At 52.6% G+C, this 23,303-nt stretch overlaps 1 protein-coding gene across 4 annotated transcripts; it reads right to left on the bottom strand.

Annotated features, from left to right (window-relative positions):
- Positions 1 to 2,872: 2,872 nt before the first annotated feature.
- On the bottom strand, positions 2,873 to 12,862 carry CD40 (CD40 molecule). 4 transcript variants are annotated; one of them, XM_036009912.1, is made up of 9 exons: positions 12,738 to 12,862; positions 9,705 to 9,783; positions 9,238 to 9,363; positions 8,823 to 8,969; positions 8,328 to 8,421; positions 5,640 to 5,701; positions 4,160 to 4,258; positions 4,018 to 4,046; positions 2,873 to 3,493 (listed from the first exon to the last, which is right to left on the bottom strand). In XM_036009912.1, exons 1-9 carry the CDS (start codon positions 12,783 to 12,785, stop codon positions 3,335 to 3,337), a joined length of 843 nt encoding a protein of 280 aa, XP_035865805.1. In that variant the 5' UTR covers positions 12,786 to 12,862; the 3' UTR covers positions 2,873 to 3,334. The 4 variants fall into 4 exon arrangements, with proteins under 4 accessions (XP_035865805.1, XP_035865806.1, XP_035865807.1 ...); XM_036009913.1 differs by having other exon boundaries at positions 2,873 to 3,478; XM_036009914.1 differs by having other exon boundaries at positions 2,873 to 3,478; positions 4,172 to 4,258.
- Positions 12,863 to 23,303: the final 10,441 nt, after the last annotated feature.

The raw sequence follows: 23,303 nt of genomic DNA, 5'->3' as shown, positions 1-23,303 counted from the left end.
AGACCCCCTGAGCCACCAGGGGTCCCTTCCAAGACCCCTCGAGAAAGCGTGAAACCATGGGGAGTACTGAACCCAACTTACACTAAGTTGTTTTCTTCTACTCGGCACATGCATCCCTATGGTGAAGTTTCATTTGTGCGGTGGGCGCAGTCAGAGATTAACGGCACTAGTGATGAAATAGGGCGACTGCAGCCATCCACCGCCATCCAGGTTCTGGGAGTGTGGCCTGTCTTGCTCTGATAGCTGCCCTGATAATGGAGACAGGTGACTGTCACCTGTTAGGTGACTCACAGCGTGACCACGCTGGACAAAGGGGTGATTCACATCCCCGGTGGCATGAAGCAGACAGCACAAGATTTCATCCAGGTGCCTGGAACAGCGTGCAATTTAAAACTTATGAATTATTTATTTTTGTAACTTTCTACTTAAAATTTCCAGACAGCCTGTAACTCCAGGTAACTGAAAGCAAAACCACGGATAAGGGGGGCTGCTGTACAAACGCATACTTTCTTTCTTTTTAAAGATTTTATTTATTTATTTTTAGACAGAAGGGAAGAGAGGGAGAAAGAGAGGGAGAGAAACATCAATGTGTGGTTGCCTCTTGCGTGTCCCCTCCTGGGGACCTGGCCTACAACCCAGGCATGTGCCCTGACTGGGAATCGAACCAGCGACCTTTTGGTTCACAGGCCAGCACTCAATCCACTGAGTCACACCAGCCAGGGCCAAAAGTGTACTTTAGTATGCTTGAGCTCTGCTGGCTCTTAGGGGGATTTCTCCCAGGAGCAGACTCTGAGACAAGGAAGGAGTGCAGGGCAGTTTATTCGGGAGTTGAACTTGGGAAGCACCACTGGAGGGTGGGGGGGAGTTGAACTTGGGAAGCACCACTGGAGAGTGTGGGGAGTGAGACAGGGAAGGGAAGGGGGCCAATGCAGAGGGCCCGCTGGGGCTGACCGCTCTCGGGGACCCAGGAGACAGCACAGACTGGTCTTCAGATTTGTCCCTCCCACAGGCAAGGAGGCCCGGCCACTTACCCTCTGACTTTCAGTCCCAGCTGGTTGAGAGTGTTCCAGGTGATTAACTCCCTCAGGTATAGCTTACCTGCCCCACACCTGGACCAAGCATGTTTTCAAGACCAGGGAGAGACCAGAGGAAAGTGATCCCGAGTGCTCGCAATAGGAAACCAACTGTTATCTAGAAATCTAATTGTCAAGGGTGATAGTTCTCAGAGTGCGGTCCCTGCACCAGCAGCAGCGTCCCCTGGGAAACTAGTTAGAAATGCAAATTCTTGAGCACTATCCCAGCCCCATGCGGTCAGAAACACTGGCCGTGGGGCCCACCAATCTGTCTTTCTGCTGGTTCTGATCCACGCTCAAGGCGGAGAGCCCCTGACCCGGGGGAAGACCAAGGAGGCACCCACAGCAGCTGCCACGGGCACTGTCTCCATTCGCCAGATGAGGAAACGGAGCCGATAAAAGATGAAAAGTGACCCACAGACAATAGGTACCAGAGGGGTGGGTCTTTGGTCCCTTGCCACCATACTGCCATGCACGGAGGTGAGTAACGCCAACACTTGGGCTCTTGGTAGGGGATGAGGGTGAGGTCCTCCTGTGCCCCTCCCCACCCCACCTCACCACCACTTTGCTCCACTTTCTAAACTAAATATCTCCACCTGGTGCCTCCAAATGGTTCTCGAAGCTCTCCCGGGAAGCCTGCCAAGCCAGGTGCACCTCTCTTGACTCCCAACTGTCCTCACAGCCGCCACTGGGGACAAGCCCTCTCTGTCCTCCCCCCTCCAGTCAATGGGACACATTGGGGAAACCCAAAGCAGCTTTTCGTGGGGAGTGAGGAGAGGGGCTGAGATCCCTGGGTTAAACCAGCCTGGCTTCATCCACTCGAGGAATCCGAATCTTCATGCCAGGTCTTTGCATGCCTCTTCCTTCTCCCCTTGTCCTAAAACCTTCCCTCCCCTCCCCTCCCTTCCCCTCTGCTCCTACTCCATCTGCTGCTCCTCCTGGCTAGGCGCCCCCTCAGTTGGCACAGCAAGAAAGGAGAACAGGATGGTTATTTTTATCCTAAGATACTGCTGGGGGGAAGGGGGTGCCATCTGACCGAGAAGCAGCAGCTCCCGGAGCAGTTAGGAGGTCAGGAGGAGGTGGGGGGCCCCAGATCTCTTGGGGAAGGAGCTACAGATTTGGGTTCCAGGGACCAGGAGGTCTGGGAGAAGCAGTGCAGGACCGGGAGCAGGGAGCCCTGAGTGGCACTGCGACGATGTGAACTGCTGTGTGACCACAGGCAGGTCACCGCACCTCTCTGGGCCTGTTGCCACCTCTGTTAAAGAGGGAGGGGTGCGAGCCCCGCCTGCCCCCGAGGCTGTTTTCATGAACATGAATGAAATGCAGAGAACCCTTTGCCAACACGGTGCCATGTGTGAGCGCACGCAGAGGGTGACAGCCGGGGGCACTCTTATTTACCCCGTGAAGGCGCCCTACTTCTGCGAACTGACAGCAAAGCAAGCCGCTCGTGTCACCCGGCATGTCCACCCCCGCTTTCCTTTGTACGTGCTGGATGACTTTTTAATTACATAAGCAGTTATGTGAATCCACGCTCCTTTCGGGGTGGAAGAAACGAGGCCTTATGGGAAAGTCAGTCTTCTTTCGCCAGCCCTCCCCCAGAGCCTCCGCCCCAGCCCGGACATTCCGCCCCGTCCAGCCGTGCATCCTCCATGTATCCTTGCAGAACCCAGGCTATGCTTACACACGTGCGTGCATGTTTCTACGCACACCCGTAGGCGATGGCAGATCGTATTATCTGTGGCTACGTGCTTTAAAGAAAATTTCTTGTGCCCATCATTCTGCAGCTTGCTTTTTTTGCCCCCCATGACAGTGTTTTTGAGCTCCTGTCGCATAAATACATTACAGTTTTATTTAACCAGCCCCCTGTTGATGGACAGCTAAGTGGCTTCCGTTGGTTCGCTGTCACAACCAGCACTGTGATGACATGCGTGTAGATGTCCCTCGGGCTCGGAGAAACCACCACGGGCACTGGACTGCTGGCTTGGAGGGTTGGATGATATCACTATTTGGCTGCCCCCCTACCCCCAAAAAAGTCATGTCTCCGTCTTTACAAGCAAGCTGGGAGATGGAACAGGCTCCAGGCTGGAGTGGGAGGCTCCTCTCCCGACTGAGGTGAGTGTTTCTGAGCCACGGCAGTGCAGGCGGAGGCGGGCTGTGCGGAGCGCCGGCCTCAGGCCCTCTCGCCGTCTTGGCTGCGGCTCCAGGCTCTGCGGCCATGTGCGTGTTTGTCCAGGCTGCCATGCTCCTGCGCACACACAGCCTCACAGTCTCTCCTGCACCGAGATGCGGCTCTCTTTGCCATCCTCCTGCGTGACCGGCTGGCACCCGTGCAAGGTCTCCTGCACCGGATGGTTGGGGAAGGGGCCAGTTAATTCATCCATCTCCACGGGGTCTTGCCCTTTGTTCTTAGGATGGAAGACCTGGTGAGTCACAAGATGAAGTTACCCCCAGTAACACTTCTGAGCAGCCCTTCCCTCCTAGGGGGTCCTTCCCAAGCCCCTTCCCCTTTCCCACATCAGGGCTGATTCCATGGGCGCCTCCTGCCCCCTGCTGGCCACACTGAGGGTGTCAAGAAGCTTCCAGTGGGTTCAAGGAGCTGCCCCTACAGCCTGGCCCAGGGCTCCTGTACCAAGGCCCCAAAGTGGTACCCCACACATTGAATGCTGGGAAAGAACAGCAAATGACACCATTAACATGGACAGAGGCACCTGGACAGCTCTGTGGAGAGATGAGCTCTGAGGGTGCTAAAGGTCGGCACAGAGGGGGTTACTGGGAGGAGCCCTGGAGCACGGGGTTGGGGGGGCAGGGGACGTGGCCAGTTCTGTGGCCACCACACTGACCACAGGCCAGGCCCCGAATCAGTTTTAGTGCCATACAGGAAACAATGAGTCTGTCTTCTGTCCAGTTTGCCAAAACTCAGAGGCGGTTTCCAGGGGTGACCTACCTTGGGGTTTGCCTCCTCAGCCACCCTTTCTAGAGAGAAAAAGAAAAGCGATGGGGAGTCAGTGAGACTAGATCAGCAGACAGGCAGCCAGGTCCACTCTAGCTTCTCCTCCTCCCTGCCCGCCTCCCTGCCCGCCTCCCACCTGGGGACTCACTGATGCAGGCGCACACCAGCAGGATGGTGAGCAGGACCGCCATGAGGACGGGGACCACCAGCAGGGCTCTCATCCGGTCCTGGGAATCTGAAGAAATCGCGACTTCAGGGGCAGCTCGCACCCCCCTGCCCAAAACCGCTGCACCTTAACCAGACTCTAAAATCCTTCCGCGTCTGAGCGCATCGACGTCAGACGTTTCAAACGGGGGGCCCTGGTACAATGTGGCCAGCAGATGTCTTTAGTGTAACCAGCATGTTCTTTTAAATCTTTCAACATTCTCATTTGGGGAGATTGCCTATTGGAAATGTAGATGTCTGATTTCTCTGAGAAATGTGCAAGATGTAGCCCCAGTCGGCCCGCAACCCTGGACTTCACAGGCCGGAACTCCGCACCGCCTCACCACGCTCCCCAGCCCTCCCCGCCCTCTGCCCGGTCCTGAGGTCCAGCACCATTTGCATCTGCACTGCCGCCTTTGTTATAGGACAATGGAGGGGGAATTCACGTCTGTCTTGTACCCAAGTCTCCACTCCAAAGGGGAAGACAAAAGAAAGACGGAGAGACAGGGCAGGGGGCTGGGGTAAGGCATACACCCGGGACAAAACTTAAGGGGGCACCAAAAAACTCAGTAATCAAGATAAGTCACATTGGAATGTGACGTTTGGAACAAGGAAATCATCCCATTACGGCCTGCAGGCTGGCTGCGTGTTTTTCAAATAAAGTGTCCTTGGACCCAGGGCTGGGGCCAGGCTGAGGCGGGTTAGGCGGGGCGGGGCGAGTGCGCGGCTGGATCCCGTCTTGAGTTAAAATGTTGTGTTCGTGATGGGTTATTTTTGCATTCACTTGGATTCTTTTTAAAATGTTGCCTCGAGATGTTATCTCGATTCTGCTTTTTCCTGGCACCCATTTAAACAGGTGCCCGAGGCAAGGGCCTGGCTCCCCGCGCTCCAGCCCCAGCCGTGCCAAAAGGAAAACGAATGTTAAGAAAAAGCAAAGAGAGCGCGTTTTTCTTACCTCTGACCTTTTTTTGCTCATTAACACGACCTGCCTAGGCCCTGTCGTTATTCAAGTCTGTGACCTGTGCCCGTAGCGGGCCAGCCTCCTCACTGGGACGTCAGAGCGGAGGCTCCGAAAGGACACCGTGCCGTCCCATGCTGGACCTTGAGGGCCAGGCGGGCGGAAGAGCTTTGCCGGAGCACCTTCAAAGTGCAGGAGCCCGTGCCGCGAGCTGGCACCAACCTACTAAGGGAGGTGCTGTGGTCACCCACTGTACAGACGAAGAAGCTGAGGCTGCAGAGGGGAGATGGTTTGCCCAGGCCACGGCCGTAAGTGGCAGCGCTGAGACGCCACAACTCCAAACTGCCTCCTCCTCTCGCTGCACCTCCCACCCACTGTGTCCGTGTGCCTCAGTCTCCCCCTTCAGTTCCCTCCCTTCCCAGCCTGTTGCCGGGACTCATTCCCCCGGACTCACCGCAGAGGACATCGGTCTTGTTAGTCCCTGCGCGCCGCACCACCAGGCCTTGGATCTCACAGCTGTGTTCACACGCATGTGCACAGAGAGAGAGAGAGAGAGAGACATTAAGCTTCCCCGGCCATAAGATTTCCAGCCCCAGAGGGAGAGACCATCAGCCACCACCAAGCCCAGGTTCGCTGAGCACGGATTATATGCACCCTCCCGTGCTCGGTTCGATGCCAGCTCTGTGCTCCTGGAGCTCGTGAGTGCAGGGAAAAGCTTATGCACATCTTGAAGGGGTGACAATAGGAGAGTCTCTAATGAGCGCCAAGCGTTGTGATATAGGCTCAGGAGACTGGGAATTGCTCTGAGAAGAGAGGAAATCCACAATAGTGGGAATGGAGGAGTGATCCATCCGGTTTAAGGCAGGGTCTCTCAACCTCGGCACCACTGACGCTCTGGGCCAGGTGACTCGCTGTTACGGGGACTGTCCTGTGCACTGTGGGATGTCTAGCAGCAGCCCTGGCCTCCGCCCACTAGGTATCAGTGGCATCCCCCTTCCCGGTGTGGTCTCCAGACATTGTCATGTGTCCCCTGGGGGGCAAAATCGCTCAGTTGAGAACCTCTGGCTTAAGGGACATCCAGAAAGACCTCCCTGGGGAAGTCGGGTCTGAGTGGGCCCTGAAGAATGTAAACTTCAGAGCAGGGGCGCATGCCTGCGAAGCAGGACAGTGTGATACAGAGATTGGGGGGTGACGTGCCGGGTGGCATCGGGGAACCATGGAAAGTTGGGTTTTTAGAACCAGGTCACTGATAATCAGCCACGAAGCTTTTGACTGGATTCAGCTGGTGAGTCATGTCCGTATCCAGTCAGATGTCTAAATAGTGCGAGGACTCCGTTGGCCAAAGAGCTCACGGGAGGAGAAATTACGGGAAAGCAGCCAGCCAGAGGCCTTTGCAAGAGTCCAGATGTGAGAAGAAGACCCAGCCCAACGCGGTCCCAGGAGGACTGGCGAGGAACGGTCAGAGAAGGACACCACGGGGAAAAACATCTGAAATGGGGGGAAGAGAGAGAAGCTTCCAAGAGAACACACACGTGAGCAGAGTCACACATGAGAAGAGTGCTCACGAGCTCACAAAACATGGCCACACGCCTTCCTCTCAAGCCTCATGAGACAAGGGTCATTCCGTTTTCCAGACGAGGCTCGGAGGGAGGAGGGCCCCACACCTGCACAGGGCCATACGCTTTCTGGGCCACAGTGCGGTCGGAACCCAGTGCTCTGATCCTGCTGCCCCAACCTGCCGCCAGGCAGCAGTCCACATTTATCGGTAACAACTTATTGAGCACCTACTATGTTCCGGACACTGTTCTAGGCACGAGGGCTGCATCAGTGGAAGGGGAAATAAAAACAAGTCTCTAAATTTAAGGAATTTGCGGTAAACAACAAAGGATATATGACATGCTGTGATTTGTGTAGACAATGTGTGTTTGCACATGCACATGTGTGTGTGTGTGTGTGTGTGTGTGTGTGTTTGTCTCCGGAAGAGCATACAAGGAATGGCGTGTCTGCCTCCGGGGAGAAGTGGGTGGCTGAGGGACGGGGGTGGAGAGGAGATGGATTACTGTAGGTCCTTGTGTGCCTGCTGTCTCGTGTGCTTGTCTTACCCGCTTTTTAAAGCTAAATGTGAACAGTCAATGGGGCGTGCGTTAAAGGGCATCCCCGGCGAAGAGTCTGATAGAAGAGATGGGTAGGGTGCTGAGGGGGTCGCCGAGGAGCAGGGCGTGGGGAGGGGTCAGGAAACGGAGCCGGAAGGTCAGAGCCATGCAAAAAGATTGTGGGTTTCGTCCTGAAGGCCCGGAGAGCCGTGAAAGAAGTTCAGCAGGGAGTCCAAAATGAACTGCAGACCACTCGCTTTGGCACGCACATGGAGACCCGGCTGACGGGCAAAGACTAGAGACAGGGACCTCAGTGAGGAGGCTGAGGCATCGCCCAGACAGAGGTGTGCAGGCCCGAGCTGAAGTGGCAACACTGAGTGGGTGAGAAGGAGGAGTCCCCAGACATCTAGAAGGCACGGCGGACAGGACCCGGTGACTGATCTGGGGGTGGAGGTGAGGTGGAGGACCAGAGGACAAGCGCCCAGAGGCACGGAGGTGGCTTTCACCGAGGGCGAGAGGAGCAGGAAGGTGAACCCATTTGGTGCCTGTGGATCACCTGCATGGAAGTGTCCCCCTCGGCGACAGTCCGGGACCCAGGAGACGAATCTAGACAAGGGATGTTGGTTGAGAATCCCCTGGGAGGGATGGTAGCTTGGAGCCAGGGATAGGGGTGAGGCGGTCCAGGGGAGGCAGCAAAGGGATTGAGCAGTACGGCAGAACGAAGACCTAGGAGAAACAGTTACAGAGGAGACGGAGGAGCACGGGAGGGTAGAAGGAAAGCAGGAGAGGTGTCACAACGTGCCCAAGACACGAGAGTTTCAGGAAAGACAGAGAGATCGACAGTGTCCATTACCACCGAGAGAGAGCAGACAAGAAAATGCTGAGAAGTGCCCGTCTGGCTGGCTGTCCCCGAAGTCAAATGTTTTACACGCACGTGAGTATGTGTGGACACGGGGAGCTGGGGCTGGGGGGCGGGGGGCCGGGGATACAATGGGAGCTGACCCCATCGCCCTCTGGGGGCAGGCGACACAAGGGATGAGTTCTCCTACCTTGCCCAAGGATGACATTTCTCAAAAGCAGATGACACATTGGAGAAGAAACCGACTGGGCAGGGTTCGCAGACAGTATCAGAAACTTGTGTAGCTGGGGGAGAGGAGGAAGCAGTAATCATCACCCTGGGCCAGCAGCCAGGCTCTCCAGAGAACCCGCCGACAGGCAGGCCGGGAAGATCTTCCTGCTGTAAGATCCCCCTCCTTCCCTCAGCGTGCAGCCTGCCCCCACTGCCCCAGCCCCTGGGAAGGGTTCTCCCACGGCCCTGGGCCCTCCCGAGGCAGATACCACGGCAGGAGGCAGAATGAGAAAGGTTCGTTTCCTGCTCCCTCTGGGGGACACACGGATGTATGTAGGCTGGAGTCCGCATCCCCTCCACAGCTGGGGCTGGAGGGAATTACCTCTCAGGGGCGCCCATGGCCCAACCCCTTGCCTTCGGCCCTCGGCTCCTCTCTCTCAGGCCTCTAGAGCTGGTTCCCAGACAGGCCACCTACCGATCTGCTTGACCCCAAAGCCAGGGGGGCAGGAGCTGTGCGGGGCGCAGCCGTCGCAGTTGTCATTGACACAGTGCTGGCCTTCATTACACCTGCAAATCGTGTTGGTTTTCCTGGTGCCCTCCGTCTGGATCTGGAGTCCTAGGTCTGTGCGGAGATGGGCAGGAAGGATGGGAACCCCTTGCTGGTCACGCTCAGGGCCCCCCTCCTCACACTTCCTGCTCTGCTTTTTGCTTAGACCCTCTTCCAAGCAGGGATGGCTATCAACTTACGTAACAACCAGTACAACCTAGATGCCAGCCAATCAAAACAGACCCTGGCTATTAAAAAAACAAAACAAAACAAAACAGAATGGCTGCACCATCAAGAACATCAGCCTAGCTCCTGAGCTCCCCTGCCCCAGCAGCCCACGCACTGGGGTCACAGTATCTGTGCTGATGACAGTATTTCTCGTCGTTCGAGGTCTCCAGGAATTCGCCTGGTCCACAAGGGTGGCACGTCGTTTCTGTGGTGTCCGTGCAGTCCTCAACCACTTTCTCTCCTGGAAAAAGCATCAGGAAATGAGGCCGCTCCAGCCAACCCGGTGAGTCAGACCAGTGCCAGAAACTGATCAGGTGGGTAGCTTTAGGGCAGAGGATTCAAAATTGACAGTCTCAGACCCTTCCGGGCTTCACAGTCAAGTATGGGGTGGGGGCACAGGGCAGATATGGGAACCCTCGTCCTGGGCAGGCAGAGAGGGGACCCAGAACATTCTGACAGCAGGGCGTGGGTGGGAAATCCCAGGGGTCGTTTAAAACTGGAGTTGACAGATGACGCGTGGGCGTGCATCTGCCAGCAAAGCAGGAGGGGTCCCACCGTGGGGCCAGAGGGTCGGCATCTCACCTGGCTGGCACATATTACAGCACCGACTGTTTATTAGGTATTGGTTTTCTCTGCATACATTGAGTGGTTCTGGGTGGACCTAAAAACAGAATTGGGCAATTTGAAGGGATCTTGAAATCTCTGCTGCAGCCTCCTTGGCGGGAAGGTAAAAATCGGCCGGGACAGGGGTTAGCATGGGAGTGGAAGACTAAAGCAGAAAAAAAAATGCAGCCTGCCTCTTACTGGGTGTGTTTCTTTTTAACTCAGCTGCCAGCTGATGTGATTGGAAAAGCACCCAGAGAATCATTTTGGTACTTTAGAAAGCGGCTGTCCTGGAACCCCCTAACAGTCTCTGAACGACACAGGTCTCCCTTGCGTCTGGACTCTGGAGTCTTTCCTCTTCACAAAGATTCAAAAGCACACGAGGACCCCAGTCCCCTCCCCTCACCCCGGGGTGTCCAGAGGCTGGCTGACATCAGCTGGTCCCAGTCCAGGTTCGGGCTATATTTAGCACCTGGTCTCTTCCTTCTCCTCTTCCGCTCCCCACCCCTTTCCCTGCTCCAAGCCTCAACGGTGTTTTCTCCCTCCAGCCCCTCCCTCAGGAGACGCCAGGAAACTGGTGAAGCGAGGAAGCTCAAACCAACTCTTTCACTTTACAAATGGTGGGACTCAGGGCAGGGGAGGCTGGGTCACTTGACCGGGGTTTCACCGTGAGAGAAGCCAAGTGAGAATTCAGGTCTCAGCATTCTCCCCCTCTCCATCAACTTGGGTCTCGCCCGCAATTTTACTACATCCAGGTACCACCCCTGCTCCTCATTACTTCTCATGAAGTTAAATCCATTTCTTTTCCATGTAAATGTAACCCTTGTATCACGGCCATGAGAGGAAAGCCAGTCTCACTTCTCATAAATAAAAGGTGACCCTAAAAATAAACTCAGCAGAAATAAAACAGTGTTATGAAACCCCAACTGGTTGCTTTGCTCGACCATAGCCCTCCATCCCGGGCCTGCTCTTAATTTTTGTTGTAAAAGGAGAAGTAGTAAGCGCTTGAGAGGTATAAAACACGCTCCAGCTCCAGGGACTTCTTCCTTGAATAAAAACCAGGATTTTAAACAGAACTGTAAAGTGAATCTCCATTGGTTAGTTCTGTATGCGTGCGCCCCCACCCCCCCACCATCATCCCACATTTGGGGAACGGCCAGTGAAACGGGCACAGGTTTGAGAGACAAACGGCTTAAGGCTCCAGTCTTGACTTTGTAACTCTTACTAGTTATGTTGTTTCTCTCAGTTTCAGTTTCCACATCTCTCAGAGGGGAGCGATAATACCTGCCGCACAGGGTCAGGTGGTGAAGATGAGAAAGAATGTACATCTGTTGCCTGGCACGGTGTCTAGAACACCAAATGGCAGTTTTAATGTCCAGACGTGCACGAGTACCTGCTTGGATGCCCTGCACCTGGTTAACTAGCTCATCGGTGGCCCTCACTCAGCCATGGCCTACAGAACGCATCTTACCCCAAATGGGGAAGGAAGTGGAAAAGGCTGCTGCCCCACCGTCACATCGCAGCACTCATCCTGTGACTGTCCTTCCTGCAGCCCCGAAGACCACCCCGCCACACTTCCGGAGCAGCGAAAGCCCTTTCGGCCATTTTCAGGCACAGGGGAAATGTAGCTCCTCCTCGGAAGGTTTGTTGCTCCCCAGTTCCCACGCCATGGCTCCGGTCCTTCTGAGACAAAGGAGTTCAACACCAAGGCTGGGAGACTCTCACCATCCGAGGGGCAGGCTCAGGAGCCAGGCAGTACATTCGTACCCAGGTTCTACCTAGCTATGAGAATTTAGGCAAGACATTGCCTCTCTCTGGGACTCAGTTTGCTCATCTGTATAATGGGGAGTTAAAGGACATCAGACGGAGAATCCCTGGAAAGCGTTCTCCTCAGGGCCTGAAAAACAGGAAGCTCTCAATAAAGAGCTTCTGCTGTTGTTGCCACAGCCCAGTCCTACCTGGAGCCCAAAATGTGAGCATGCTCTTGAAAAGCCCAAATCCCTAGCTCTTCCTCCACCCACCCCTACAAGAATGCTCCTCTTTCCGGCTCCACCCCCCTCCTGCCTCCTTTCTCCCTAAGAGTCATTGCTTAGAGTGAAACTGAAAGTTCTGGGATTCAAGTAGCTTCCCCACAGACTGATTCTCTTCCCTTGCTATCTACTCCATAGGTGATTCGGGCTCAGACTTCACACCAGAAACTACGGCCCTTGAAAGCAGGGGGTCACCAGATGGTTTGGAATGAGGTGGTAAGGTACTTGGGGGGGATTCCCAGCCTCCAGAATGAGGAACTACAAAAAATACATTTAAACAAAAAGTGAGACAAGTGTGGGCTTCTGAAAATCCCGGAGACATGCGTGACTGGGCATCTCTGAGCCTTCTGATGATGCTGGGAGAAACCCTTTCTTGGGTCCCACGGACTGTTCATCTGCCCTGTTTCATCAGGTCCCCCACGGCGTCTTAAATTCAGGACGCAGAGACATGCAGCCTCGAGTACTCCTCCTAGGTTGCACACGCCCTATTCCCACAAGATGCCCTGGAAGCAGGCAGCCCCTGCTAGCAAGGAGATAACCACTCTCAGAGGCTGGCATCTGTCCACATGAGTAAGGGACAGGAAACAAGCCAGACCCGCCGCTTCCCTCGTCCCGCCTCCCTTCCCACTTCTCCTCCGCCGGCCTCGGAGGCAAACCCAGGCGCCAGCCTTTTGGCCAGATGAAGCCCTGAGGCTCCCCGAACCCCAAACCGGTCCACGCTGTCCAGGCACTTTTCCCACGGTGTCCCCACTTCGCACCCTCTGTGGGCTACCTGGAACCCCAGCCTGGGAGGAGAGAGAGGCAGCCCACCTCCTTCAGCCGGGACCCCAGGGTGCCTTACCCAGCGTCTACCCACCGCTTCTGTCCCCAGCAAAACCAAGCTAGCTAGAAAGGTCCCTTTCCCCAAGTACTGCTTCCCTTCCCACTCCCCTCTCGCAAATCCCAAATTCCCCCGTCGGGTCGGAGCAGAAACTCAACTCACGGCGGTCAACAAGAAGCCCACGAGGAGACACTGCCGAGGGAGACCCATGGCGAGGTAAGAAGCGGGCGAAGGGGACCTGCGCCGCGGACCGGGTCTCTAGTAACTCCCAGGCTCCAGCCCCCGGCCACGCCCATGAAAGGGGTGTGGTCTTCGGTGGCCAATCGCGGCCAGCCTTCCTGGGGTGGGCGGAGTTCCGGGCCACCAGCTGCCAGGGATTCCCCCGGGACGTTCCCTGGAGTCTTAATTCTCCAGCTGAGTTTAAGGACGCGCCGGCAAAGGAGGGTAAAGTTCCCAGGAAGAGCTTTTCCTCCTTAGCCTCCGGAACTACAAAGGCCAGCCTGAAGAGAGGAAGGAACCAGCCGGCTTCCCGGGGAAGGGGGTGGATGGCGAAGGAAGGGAAGAAAGATCCCCACGGGTGCTGGGAAGACACCACAGGGATGCCCACGGCTCTCCCCCCCGCCGCCTACGGGAATCCCAGCAGAACCGAAAGCGCCCCCATCGAAAGTGGAGAGGCCTGAGAAAGTTCCCCGCGTCCCAGAAAACGGGAAAGCTACAGCTGGGCTATGGGGAAAAGGCCAATTTCCCAACTGAGTTTCTCTCTCTTTCAAAGGAAATTCCCTCCTGAGAGCACAGCGTCCCAGCCTCGCCTCCATCCATCCATGCACCCACGCATCCGTGCGCCACGCCCCCGCCCCGCCAGATTCTATTCCATACCAGCTTCCACCCGTCGCTAAGCACATAGAGCAGACAGCCTTTTGCTCTAAGTGTTTAGATCTTAAGGCCCCTTGTGAATCGTAGGAGACTCAGGCCCTCTGGAGAATTGCGGGAACGCACACACCCTTGTACCTGCCTTTCCCAGGTCTGGCCCTCCAAGCCTTTCCCGAACCAGTGTTCACATTCTCTGCCCTGCAGCACATGGCCGACACCTGGGCCCCTGGGGTCCCGTCCAGGCTCTGCCTCTGATGAGCAGAAATCCCTTGGCGGCAATTTTCCCCCAATGAAACGTGAAGAATTTGAGCTATACCATGGTTGGGTTGATGACCCTCCAAGCTCTGGATTTCTGCGCTAAGCCAAAAGGCCAAGGTGTGCAGAGCTGGGAAGGGGGTGGAAGAGGAGGGGGCTGCTCACCCCACCCTCCTGGCTTCTGATGCAAAGGGCCACCTCTGGAATCCATCCCCTCTGTTTCATCACCTCTGTTGCTACCCGAATTCAGAGGCTCATCGTCCTTCTCTTGGGCTGTCCCAACATCCTCACTTATTCGGTAAGTATTATTGAACCCCCACTATATGCCAGGCAACTGTAACATCCTCCCTCTCTTTCTCTCTCATTCATACTGCAGTTGCCTTTAGAAATCTGATCGGGACACTCCACTACTTAAAAATGGTCAAAACCCCTTTGGGCTCCCCCCATGCCCTCGGGATGGTTCTAACTCCTCCTTGAGGAGGGAGCCCTTCTTCCCTCAGCCCCAGCCTGTCTCCCCACTCGCTCCCTGCACGTCTTCCCATGCATGCACACTGGCTTCAGCCTTGCTCGCCTCTCAATTTTGCAAACACACGATTGTTTTTTTCTTACTGTTTTTGTTTCTGACTGTGTCTTGCTGTATTCTTCCTTCCCTTCTCCTTTCTGGAACCAGTTTAAATGTTTACTTCCTCTTCAGTCTCCTCTTCACTCTCTGAGACACAAGCATGTACTCCACCCCACCTCCTCCCTTTTCCCTGTGCTCCCTCAGCGTTAGCGTGCTGGGCTACAACTGTATCTGCCCGGCCACATTGACTGTGAGCTCCTTGAACACAGGACTGGGTCTGTCTCGGTCTTAGGCACAATTCTGTGGGTAGCGGAACACCAATATACAGTTGCTGAAGGAATGAGGGAGGGAGTGGGCCCAGTAACTTAGTCATTCTCATCGCTGCCTCCACAAGGAAGGAAGTGAAGGCAGAAGCTGCAAAGGATTGGTCGTCGCCGCTGCACGGACCTCGAGCTGGCAGTCAGATGCCGACAGCGGAGGGGCACCTGAAATCGGCGTCCAGAGCACTTCATGAAAGCCACCCAAACGGGCCCAGGGTGAAGAGAACGTTAAAGTAGCGTTTCCCTTTTTAAGCCACTTTGGAAAAACCAGCACAGTTTTCCTTCCCTGGGGGAGGTGCGAGGCGCGGGCGTCACTCTGATAACTTCAGCCGATACTTACTCTTTATTTGCTTGATTTCAAAATTGGGCCCTTCATAAAACTGCCTTGGGAGGCAAGTACACAGAATTAAAACATTAATTATGTTATATAAAACATATCAGAGCGGCAATTAAAGCAGCTTAAATTAATGTGTGAAAGAATAAATAGTAGCCTTCGGGTTGCCCCATGCGGTGAAGACCAGACAGGATAAAGGGAAGATATTTTAGTATACGCGCATCTCGAGGAAATGCGTGCTGGCAGCAACCGGCCCAGCGAAGGCGAAGCATCTTCTCCGGCTGGGAAGAGTCTGTTGGAGGAGGAAAGAGAGAAGATGATTCGTGGGGAGGGTGGCAGTGTTGCATAGTCCCGTCAGAGAGAACTATGGAGGATTCCGTGACGGGAGTAGGGCAAAGAGCAGTAAAAGAGTGGGGGCCCTGGATTTTGGAATCACAGAGAACATGGCCTTCATAGGGGCGTTGGGGGTCATAGGGCCATGTGAATGGGTAAGAAGTGTGCCTGAAGGTCAAGTCCATAGCACTGCCAGAACCTGGCAACCAAATAGTGGTAATATGCAAACCCCGCTGTATTGCTCTCGGGTTTGAACAACTCCCCAGAGCCCTCACCCCTTAAGTTCATAGGGCCCAAGGTCACGGACTCCTGGCCTGCTGTCTAACTGTTCTTCCTGCCTTCATCTTGCTGCTGCAGACGGTGCTGTCCCCTCTGCCTGCAAAGCTCTTCTCCACTCTCCTTCTTTTGGACAAACTCCTTCTCGCCCTTCAGGGTTCAGCTCAGGTGCCCCTTCTGTGGGCAGCCCCCTGCAACAGCCATCCTGGGGTGTGCGTGCTTCCCTCCCCGTGCTCTCTCGGAACCCCGTGGCCGCTCACCTACGCAAGACTCCAGCCCTACCGCACGACGTTTCAATTATTCTGTTTACTCGCAAAACCAGTGTACTGAGGCGACGCAACTCGGTGGGGCATAATAATGAAGCTCCCTCCCCCTAATCTCGGCTTTCAGCCCTGCTGTGTTGAATCTCCCTTTCCCACCCCTTAATGATATCTTGGGCAGATTGCATTACCTTTGGATCACTTTCTGTTGTCAAACCTCCATCCTTGAAAGCTTTATTCTCAAACTCCATTTCAATCTCATTTGATCTTCTCCCTTACTCCTCCAAGAGTTGACCTGAGCCAGGTCCCTGCCTGGTTGGATAAAAGAGGGGAGGGAACATGCCTCCTTATTGATATCGAGAGGATGGAGTGGGAAGAGCCCTCTGCAATAGCCCCCTCCTTCTTGGTCAACCCTGCTTCCCCAGCCAACCCAGAGTGGCAGGTGTCCACATATGGTGTGTCAAGGGGCATGTGAATAAGTTTCTTGGGGACTTCCCCACCGCACAGATCTTTGACAGGGGACGTCCAGCTCAGGCATGAGCGCTCCTTTCTCTGCCCCATCACCCGGGCTCCTGCCACTGGAAAGACCCTCTCGCTCAGCAGCCAGACTGCTCGGTATGACACCAAAAAGCCTGGCTAACTACAGCAGGGTGCACTTGACCTAGAGAAACTTGCGCATCCTGGCCAGCAGCTCCACAGTGACCCCTCTCTCCACCTCTCTTCTCCCCTGCTCAGGTAGACATAGGGGGACATCAGCAAGTCCTCTACCAAGTAGATGCACCCCTCCACCCCCCCCCCCCCCGCAGGGGAAACAGCATCCCAGCATCCTTTCTCGCAGTCACCCTCACCCTTCAGTCTTCACAAGAATCTCACACTTACATTGGGGTGTGTTGTCTCCCACCGTAACACATAGTCCTCAACAAAGCCAGAGAACTCCTCCTTCCCCAGGACTATTAAATGGGCAAGGAAAAAGAAAATATTTTGACTAGGAATTGCCCCCTTTTTGGCCAGTTCTGCCCCATTTAGCAAACCTTGGAGGGGAAGTATCTGGCTCCCATGTGCAATAGATGGTATGTAGGGCCTGTTAGCCTTGGCCATGGGCCACAGTGCCAGCTCCTAAGTAACGGGGACCCCCACTCAACAACCTTTGAACTGGGCCATTCCTCATACCTACTGATCCCTGGAAAGAAGGATCTTCGTAGCCTGATGCCCACAAAGAGCCCAAAAACAAGCGGAGCGTTGAACAACTGTTTGTTGAGAGAAGGCAGGACTATACAAGACCCAAGGGGTCCATCGGGATCTGCCTGCTCATTCCACACTGTCCTACGTAGCTGTCAATCTCCACCAGATGACCGGGCTCTCGCACTGGCATTCCCAGCCCAACTGTGCACAAAAATCTTTCCCTTCAGCTCATCGGAGTTGGGCTGGGCTTTACCAGAACGAACGAAAAACCTCAGGAAATAACCCAACCAGAAAGTAAGGAAGCCCAAGAGCCAGCAAAACTGATGGATTAAAAGAAAAAAACAGAAGGGCGAGTTAACAAAGTCTTGCTCCAACTAATCGTGATTTGATTGATCCTGATTCCCAGAGAAGGAGACCTCAGGCCTGGTCCTCAGCCTTCTTGGGCTCTGATGCCCAGCATAAGAGATGCCTTTGGTTGGGAGAGAGTAATCCAAATCTCTCACCACAGCCTCAAGATCCCGAGTGATCTCTGGCTTCTACTGGCTTCTCCCTCCACTCGCCCACTTGCTTGCTACACCCCAGCCATCCAGGGCGCTTGGTTTCCACCTCAGAGACTTTGTCTGTGCTGCTCCCTCTGCCTGAAATGTCCTTCCTCCCACTCTTCATCCACTGACTCTACTTCCCCATTCAGGTCTCCTGGCCAGTGACACCTCCTCAGAGAGGCCCTCCTGGATCACCTTATCTAATGTGAGTTCCTGCACCAACTCACCTTCCCCAAGGCCGTCCTCTCGCATAGCTTCTGTTCTAGTCAGGGTCATCATTGCAGGCAAGAAAAGACAGAGCTGGTGAATTTAAATACACAGAAAAGGACCTTGTTGGAAGGACCAGGCAGCTCATAGAATTGAAAGGAAGGCTGAAGAACTCAAGCCCAGCCAGGAACCACAGGACTGGGGACATAGACAAGAACCTGCTACAGAACAAGTCTTACAAACCAGCTCCATGCTAGCAACCTCTAAGAGGGTCCCCAGTGAGCCCACCTCCTGGTCTTCACCGCCCTGTGTAGTCCCGTCCATCATTATGCTGGGGTTGGTCTGTGTGACCAACAGAAACCCAGTGAAGTGATAGTGTGTCAAATTCAAGGTTAGGTTGCAAACTACTGAGGTGTCTGTCTGATGTGCTCTCTTGTGTATTCTCTCTCTCCCCCTCCCACTCTCTCCCTTCTTTCTCCCTCCTTTTTTCTCACTGTCTCCACCCACCACCCTGCCCCTCATCAGGCCCTGAGGAGAAGCCCACTACTATGTTACGAGGACACTCAATCAGTCTTTAGAGAAGCCCGCGTGGTGAGGAACCAAAGCTTCTGGCCATTAGAAGTGGACCCTGCCCTGACCGATGTGGCTCATCCTGCAAACCAAAAGTTTGCTGGTTTGGTTCCCAGCCAGAGCACATGCCTGCATCATGGGCCAGGTCCCCAGCTGGGGTGCATATGACAGAGGCAACCAAGCAATGTGTCTCTCCCTCTCTCTCTCTCTCCCCCCTCCCTTCCCTTCTCTCTAAAAATAAATAAATAAATAAACCCTTAAAAAAAAGAGAAGTGGATCCTCCAGCCCCAGTGACACCTCAGATGACTGCAGGCCCAGCTGATATCTTGGGAAACACTTGTATTTATATTTAAAAGGACCTTTACTTCTGCATTCTCTCCGTCACTAGATGCTATCATTCAATTTAATATGTGACAGTTTGATGAAGGGAAATCGCTTATTCTTGCTTTAATTTACACTTTCCCAATTATGGTGAAATTGAGTATCCTATCAAACGTTTATTAGACATTTAGATTTCCTCTTTCATGAACTAAATGTGCCCACTTTTCTACTGAATTGCCTTTTCTTATCAGTTTTACTTATTCATGTATTTATTCAACAAACACGTATTGAGTGCTTACTATGTGCTCCCTGTCGGTGATATACCATTGAGGAGACAAAGTCCTGGCCTTAATGAAGAGCTCTTTGTATGAGAATGACCTTAACCCTTTGTCATCCATGTTGAAAATCAGTCCAAATGTCTAAGTGTACCTCCAGGCTCTCCCGTCCACATTTTCTGGCAGATTGTTAATAATTGTAGTTTCAGATTTTATGATGTAAAAAGACCTAATACTAAGTGCCACCAGCCATTAGTTTGTCAGGACAGAAAGAGCACTTAGTCCAATTTCCTGTGTAGCTCCTTGTTGGGGCTCCACTCTCGTGCCTTTCCTAATTCACCGTTCCTGTCTCTGCCTCAAGTACCTGGGACCGTCTCCCGGGGGGAGGGGGGAGAGCAGGGCTTTTACAGCCACAAGAGCACACTGAGCTCTCTAGCGGGGCAGGACAGAAGTGCTGGAGCTCATGCCCCTGGGAGCACCCTGCTACCAACAACAGACAAGGAGCTGTTGAAAAACCCGGTTCCCTCATCCCTTGCAGGGCTGTCCAGCCTTCCAGCATCTCTGGGCCACCCTGGAAGAAGAAGAGTTGTCTCGGGCCACACATTGAATATACTAACAGTAAGGAAAGCTGATGAACAAAAAATGTTTTTAAGTGAATTTACAATTTTGTGTTGGGCCACATTCATAGCCACCCCGGGCTGCATGTGGCCTGCGGCGGGCCACAGGTCGGACACCCCTGGATGGACTGACTCAGAGGCGTGCTCTGCACTGTCTCCCCAGTCCAGATGAGGCCCTGGTCATCCGCAGTGCGCCCTGCTCATCAGTCCACCCTGCAATGGCTTCCTTCCCCTCCCTGTTTCACTTCCCCGCTGCCTTTTTAGTGCTTCCTGGGACCACCTCCAGAGTAAAGTAGTTGCACTCAAATCCTGTCTCAGTTTCTGTTCCTGGGAGACTCCAACTAAGACGCACTGATTTACAGGTAATAAACTAGTAGCAGGAGGCCGTGTAGCCTGGTGGGTAGAAGTGGGGCCTCTGAGGTCAGGGGTCTGGCTCTAATGCTTGGTTCTGCTCCTATGTGACCTCGAGCACATACACTCTTTTTGTTTTTAATGTAGCAAAATTTGTTTTAAAATAGCAAATTTCACAAGTTAAAAAATTACTAAGCCCTGGCTGGTGTGGCTGAGTGGATTGAGTGTTGGCATGGGAATCAAAAAGTCTCTGGTTGGATTCCCAGTCAGGGCACATGCCTGGGTTGCAGGCCAGGTCCCCAGTAAGGGGGGCATGAGAGGCAACCACACATTGATGTTTCTCTCCCTCTTTCTCCTTCCCTTCCCCTCTATCTAAAAATAAATAAATAAAATGTTTTTATAAATAAAAAATTAATAATGTAACATACCAAAATATTGAATTGTGTGATTTCAATGGATGAAGTGTATGGAATACGAATTATATTTAAATAAAATCTATTTTAAAAAAACAACCTGAAGTGGTTTATGAGAGGAAGCAACAGACTGCAAAAGAAATAAGTCCACAGGCATTATCATTTAACTGCAGGGTAATATTCCTATACAACTTAAAAGAGACAAAAATTCATTAAACATATTGTATGGGGATGTATGCATTCGTAGTAAAAGCAAAAGAGTGTGTGCAAATGATACACACTATTTCGGGAGAGAGATTACCTGTGAGAAGGGAGAGGAGGAAACAGGGAGTAAAGCTCTAGCCATAACTATAATGTATTACGTCAAAAAAAATAACAAAAACAAAGGTAACATAGGCCTAATAGCTCACATGGTTATTACAGGGAAAAAAGTAATCCTGCAGTTTCCTATAATATCCAGTAAAATTGATATTCATCATCAATATGAGAAAACTGGGCCTCACAGAGCACGAGTTGCTCACGTAAGGTCGTATGGGAACCTGGGACTCACGTCCCACTTCGGAAGGCTCTGCTCTTCTGCCCTCCCATGGGCCGTGATGTGACAGCCACAGGGCTCCGCTTGTCCCGGGCCTTGACTGCTCTGGGACTCGGAGCGGTGGGCTCGGGCGGTAGTCAGCGCTGTCCAGCAGCGCTTTCTGTGAGGAAGACAGCCCAGGATGGTGGCCACTAACTACGTGTGCCCATTAAACGCTTGGAATGCGGTTAGTGCAACGGAAGAAGTAGATTTTTATTTTATTTACTCATAATAAATATAAGTAATCATTTATGGCTAGTGGCTGCCATGTTAGACAGCTCAGATCTAGAGGAAGGAGTTGAACGATCGTGGGAAGGATCTCTCGGTTCTTTTCTTCTCCCCCTATTCTCTCCTTCCTCCTGTGACCTCTCCCAGCCCCAGCTGATCCGATCTGGTCCCCCCTTCAAAGCACTCCCCCGTCTCTCCTTCCTACACGGGCTGGGTTCTATGGCAGGAAGCGTCAGGAAAGGTGACAACCGTTGTATTTTTATGCACCCAGCAAGGTAAAACAAACTCCTTTGTGACACCCGTGTTGAAAGACAAGACGAGTATCTGCTATAAATAAAGCTGAATAAAGACTCTTCTCTAGATGGCTTCCATTGTCCCTTGCTCCTTTATAGCATTCATGCTGAGATAATTTCCAGCTTCACAGATCCTCGGCAGTTACAAAACACACCATTACCTCATTTTCATTTCATCAGAATTACAGGTCACAAGGCTACTCTGATTCTTACCAAGTTCATCATTAATGGTTTCAAAATAACGGTTCTTTCTGTTTCAGCATGAGCCCCATTCAGAATGTCCTGCCTCTATATTCTTTTATATCCTGCTTCCTACTTTTAACTCTCTGTCTAGACAAGAGTGACTAATGGAGTTTTCTAAATGCCGGTGTGTATTTCACGTTCATGAAGACGCTCCCTGCTCTGCTCTGTAACTCCACGGCAAAGGCTGTGAAAGTTGTCATTTCTTTCCAAACCATCTAATCCTGATGGATGGCAGGGAAAGGTCCACCTGAGTCATACATCTGGTCAACCATCGGCTCTCCCACGCTACATCTCCATGGTAACTTTCATGAACTCCGCAGGGCACAATAGGACACGTGGGCTTTGGAGGCTGACAGACATGGGTTTGAATCCTGACTATGTTGCTTAACCGTGAAAAACAAAATAACATCCTCTTTGAGTCTGTTTCCTCGCCTGTGAAATGGAGAAATGTGATACCAATATTTTCTCTGCAGGTTAGTGGAAGGACTACAAGGATTTACATGGGAAGCAAGATATTGAAGCCAATAAAAAGCATGGACTCCACCACCTCCAGAATACTGCTCTGTGACCAGGGGTAATTTGCCAATCTCTCTGAGCCTCACTTTTCTCCTCTGTAAAATGGGTATAGTATTAATTCCTACCCTGTAGGATGTTGGGAGGATTAAATAAAAATGAAAATGAAGTCCTCGGACCATGACTGACTCACAGAAAGCATTCACCTCATCGTATGCCCTCAGGAGAGCGTCTCATCCCTGGTTTTGGCTACTTTCTTTAGAGCACAATTCTTGTTTTTCAATATTGTGAAATCCTCTGAGCAGCCTATGAACCCTGCTCAGAAAAAAATGCTGGCAAATGCATGAAGTAGGATAAATAGAGTTACAAAGAAAACCAATTATATTGAAATATAGTCCTCAAAATATTAAGAAGACGGATGGTGCGAGATAGCCATGGACGCGCACCTTTATTGATGGATCCAATAATAAGATCTAGTGGCAAGTTTAACATTTCCATAATTCCAAAGTAATGATGAATACAAACAATAATTCAAGACACCTGCAATGACTATAATGTAATTCGGAATATCTTGTGCTTTCCATAGGAGACAACGTAGCAGGCTCTGCTAATACTACTGTCGGCTGCCTACGCTCATAATTAAGAGGCTTCATTTCAGTCAGAGGTAGATGAAAACAAGGAAGTAGATTTTTCCCAAATGAGTTCATGAACTCCGGGTGTATGATATCATTAGCACGCCTTTGTCCTCAGCTGTCACAGATTAAGAGGTAACCTGAAAATTCTCCTCACAATCCCTCACATGGCCTCTGGTCGGAAAAGTAATTGCAGAACAGAAGCACGCGGTTCTACAAGAGCGCGCAATAGGCCGACAAGCTAATGCTTATTGATGGGTACGTGACAGGCGCTGTTTGTTACAGAGGTTAACTCAGCACCATTCACAATCACCCTTTAAGGTAGGTCCTATTACTATTCCTGTTTCACAATGGGGGAGAATGAGGCCTAGAATGGTTAGGTAAACGTGCCCAAGGTCAACAACACAGTTTAGTACGTGGTACAGCCAAGACTTGGACCTCAGTCTGATTCTGTAATCTGCTCCTAGCTACCATACTCTACCACTTCTCTACTCTGAGTATGGAGGTGGAGTAAGATATATTTTTTAAAGATTTCATGTACTTATTTTTTATAGAGG

The sequence above is a fragment of the Phyllostomus discolor genome, chromosome 9, assembly GCF_004126475.2.
Source record: "Phyllostomus discolor isolate MPI-MPIP mPhyDis1 chromosome 9, mPhyDis1.pri.v3, whole genome shotgun sequence".
NCBI classification, from domain to species: domain Eukaryota; kingdom Metazoa; phylum Chordata; class Mammalia; order Chiroptera; family Phyllostomidae; genus Phyllostomus; species Phyllostomus discolor.
This window is presented reverse-complemented; position numbering and strand designations above follow the sequence as displayed.

Bases quoted from the DNA above. Each gene is read 5' to 3' on its own strand.
- CD40 (XM_036009912.1), bottom strand. From the start codon at position 12,785: ATGGGTCTCCCTCGGCAGTGTCTCCTCGTGGGCTTCTTGTTGACCGCC. The intron at 9,784-12,737 runs GTGAGTTGAGTT...TTCTGTTTTTAG, and splicing joins TGGGCTTCTTGTTGACCGCC to GTCCACCCAGAACCACTCAA. The intron at 8,422-8,822 runs GTAGGTGGCCTG...CCTCTCCCCCAG, and splicing joins CTTTGGGGTCAAGCAGATCG to CTACACAAGTTTCTGATACT.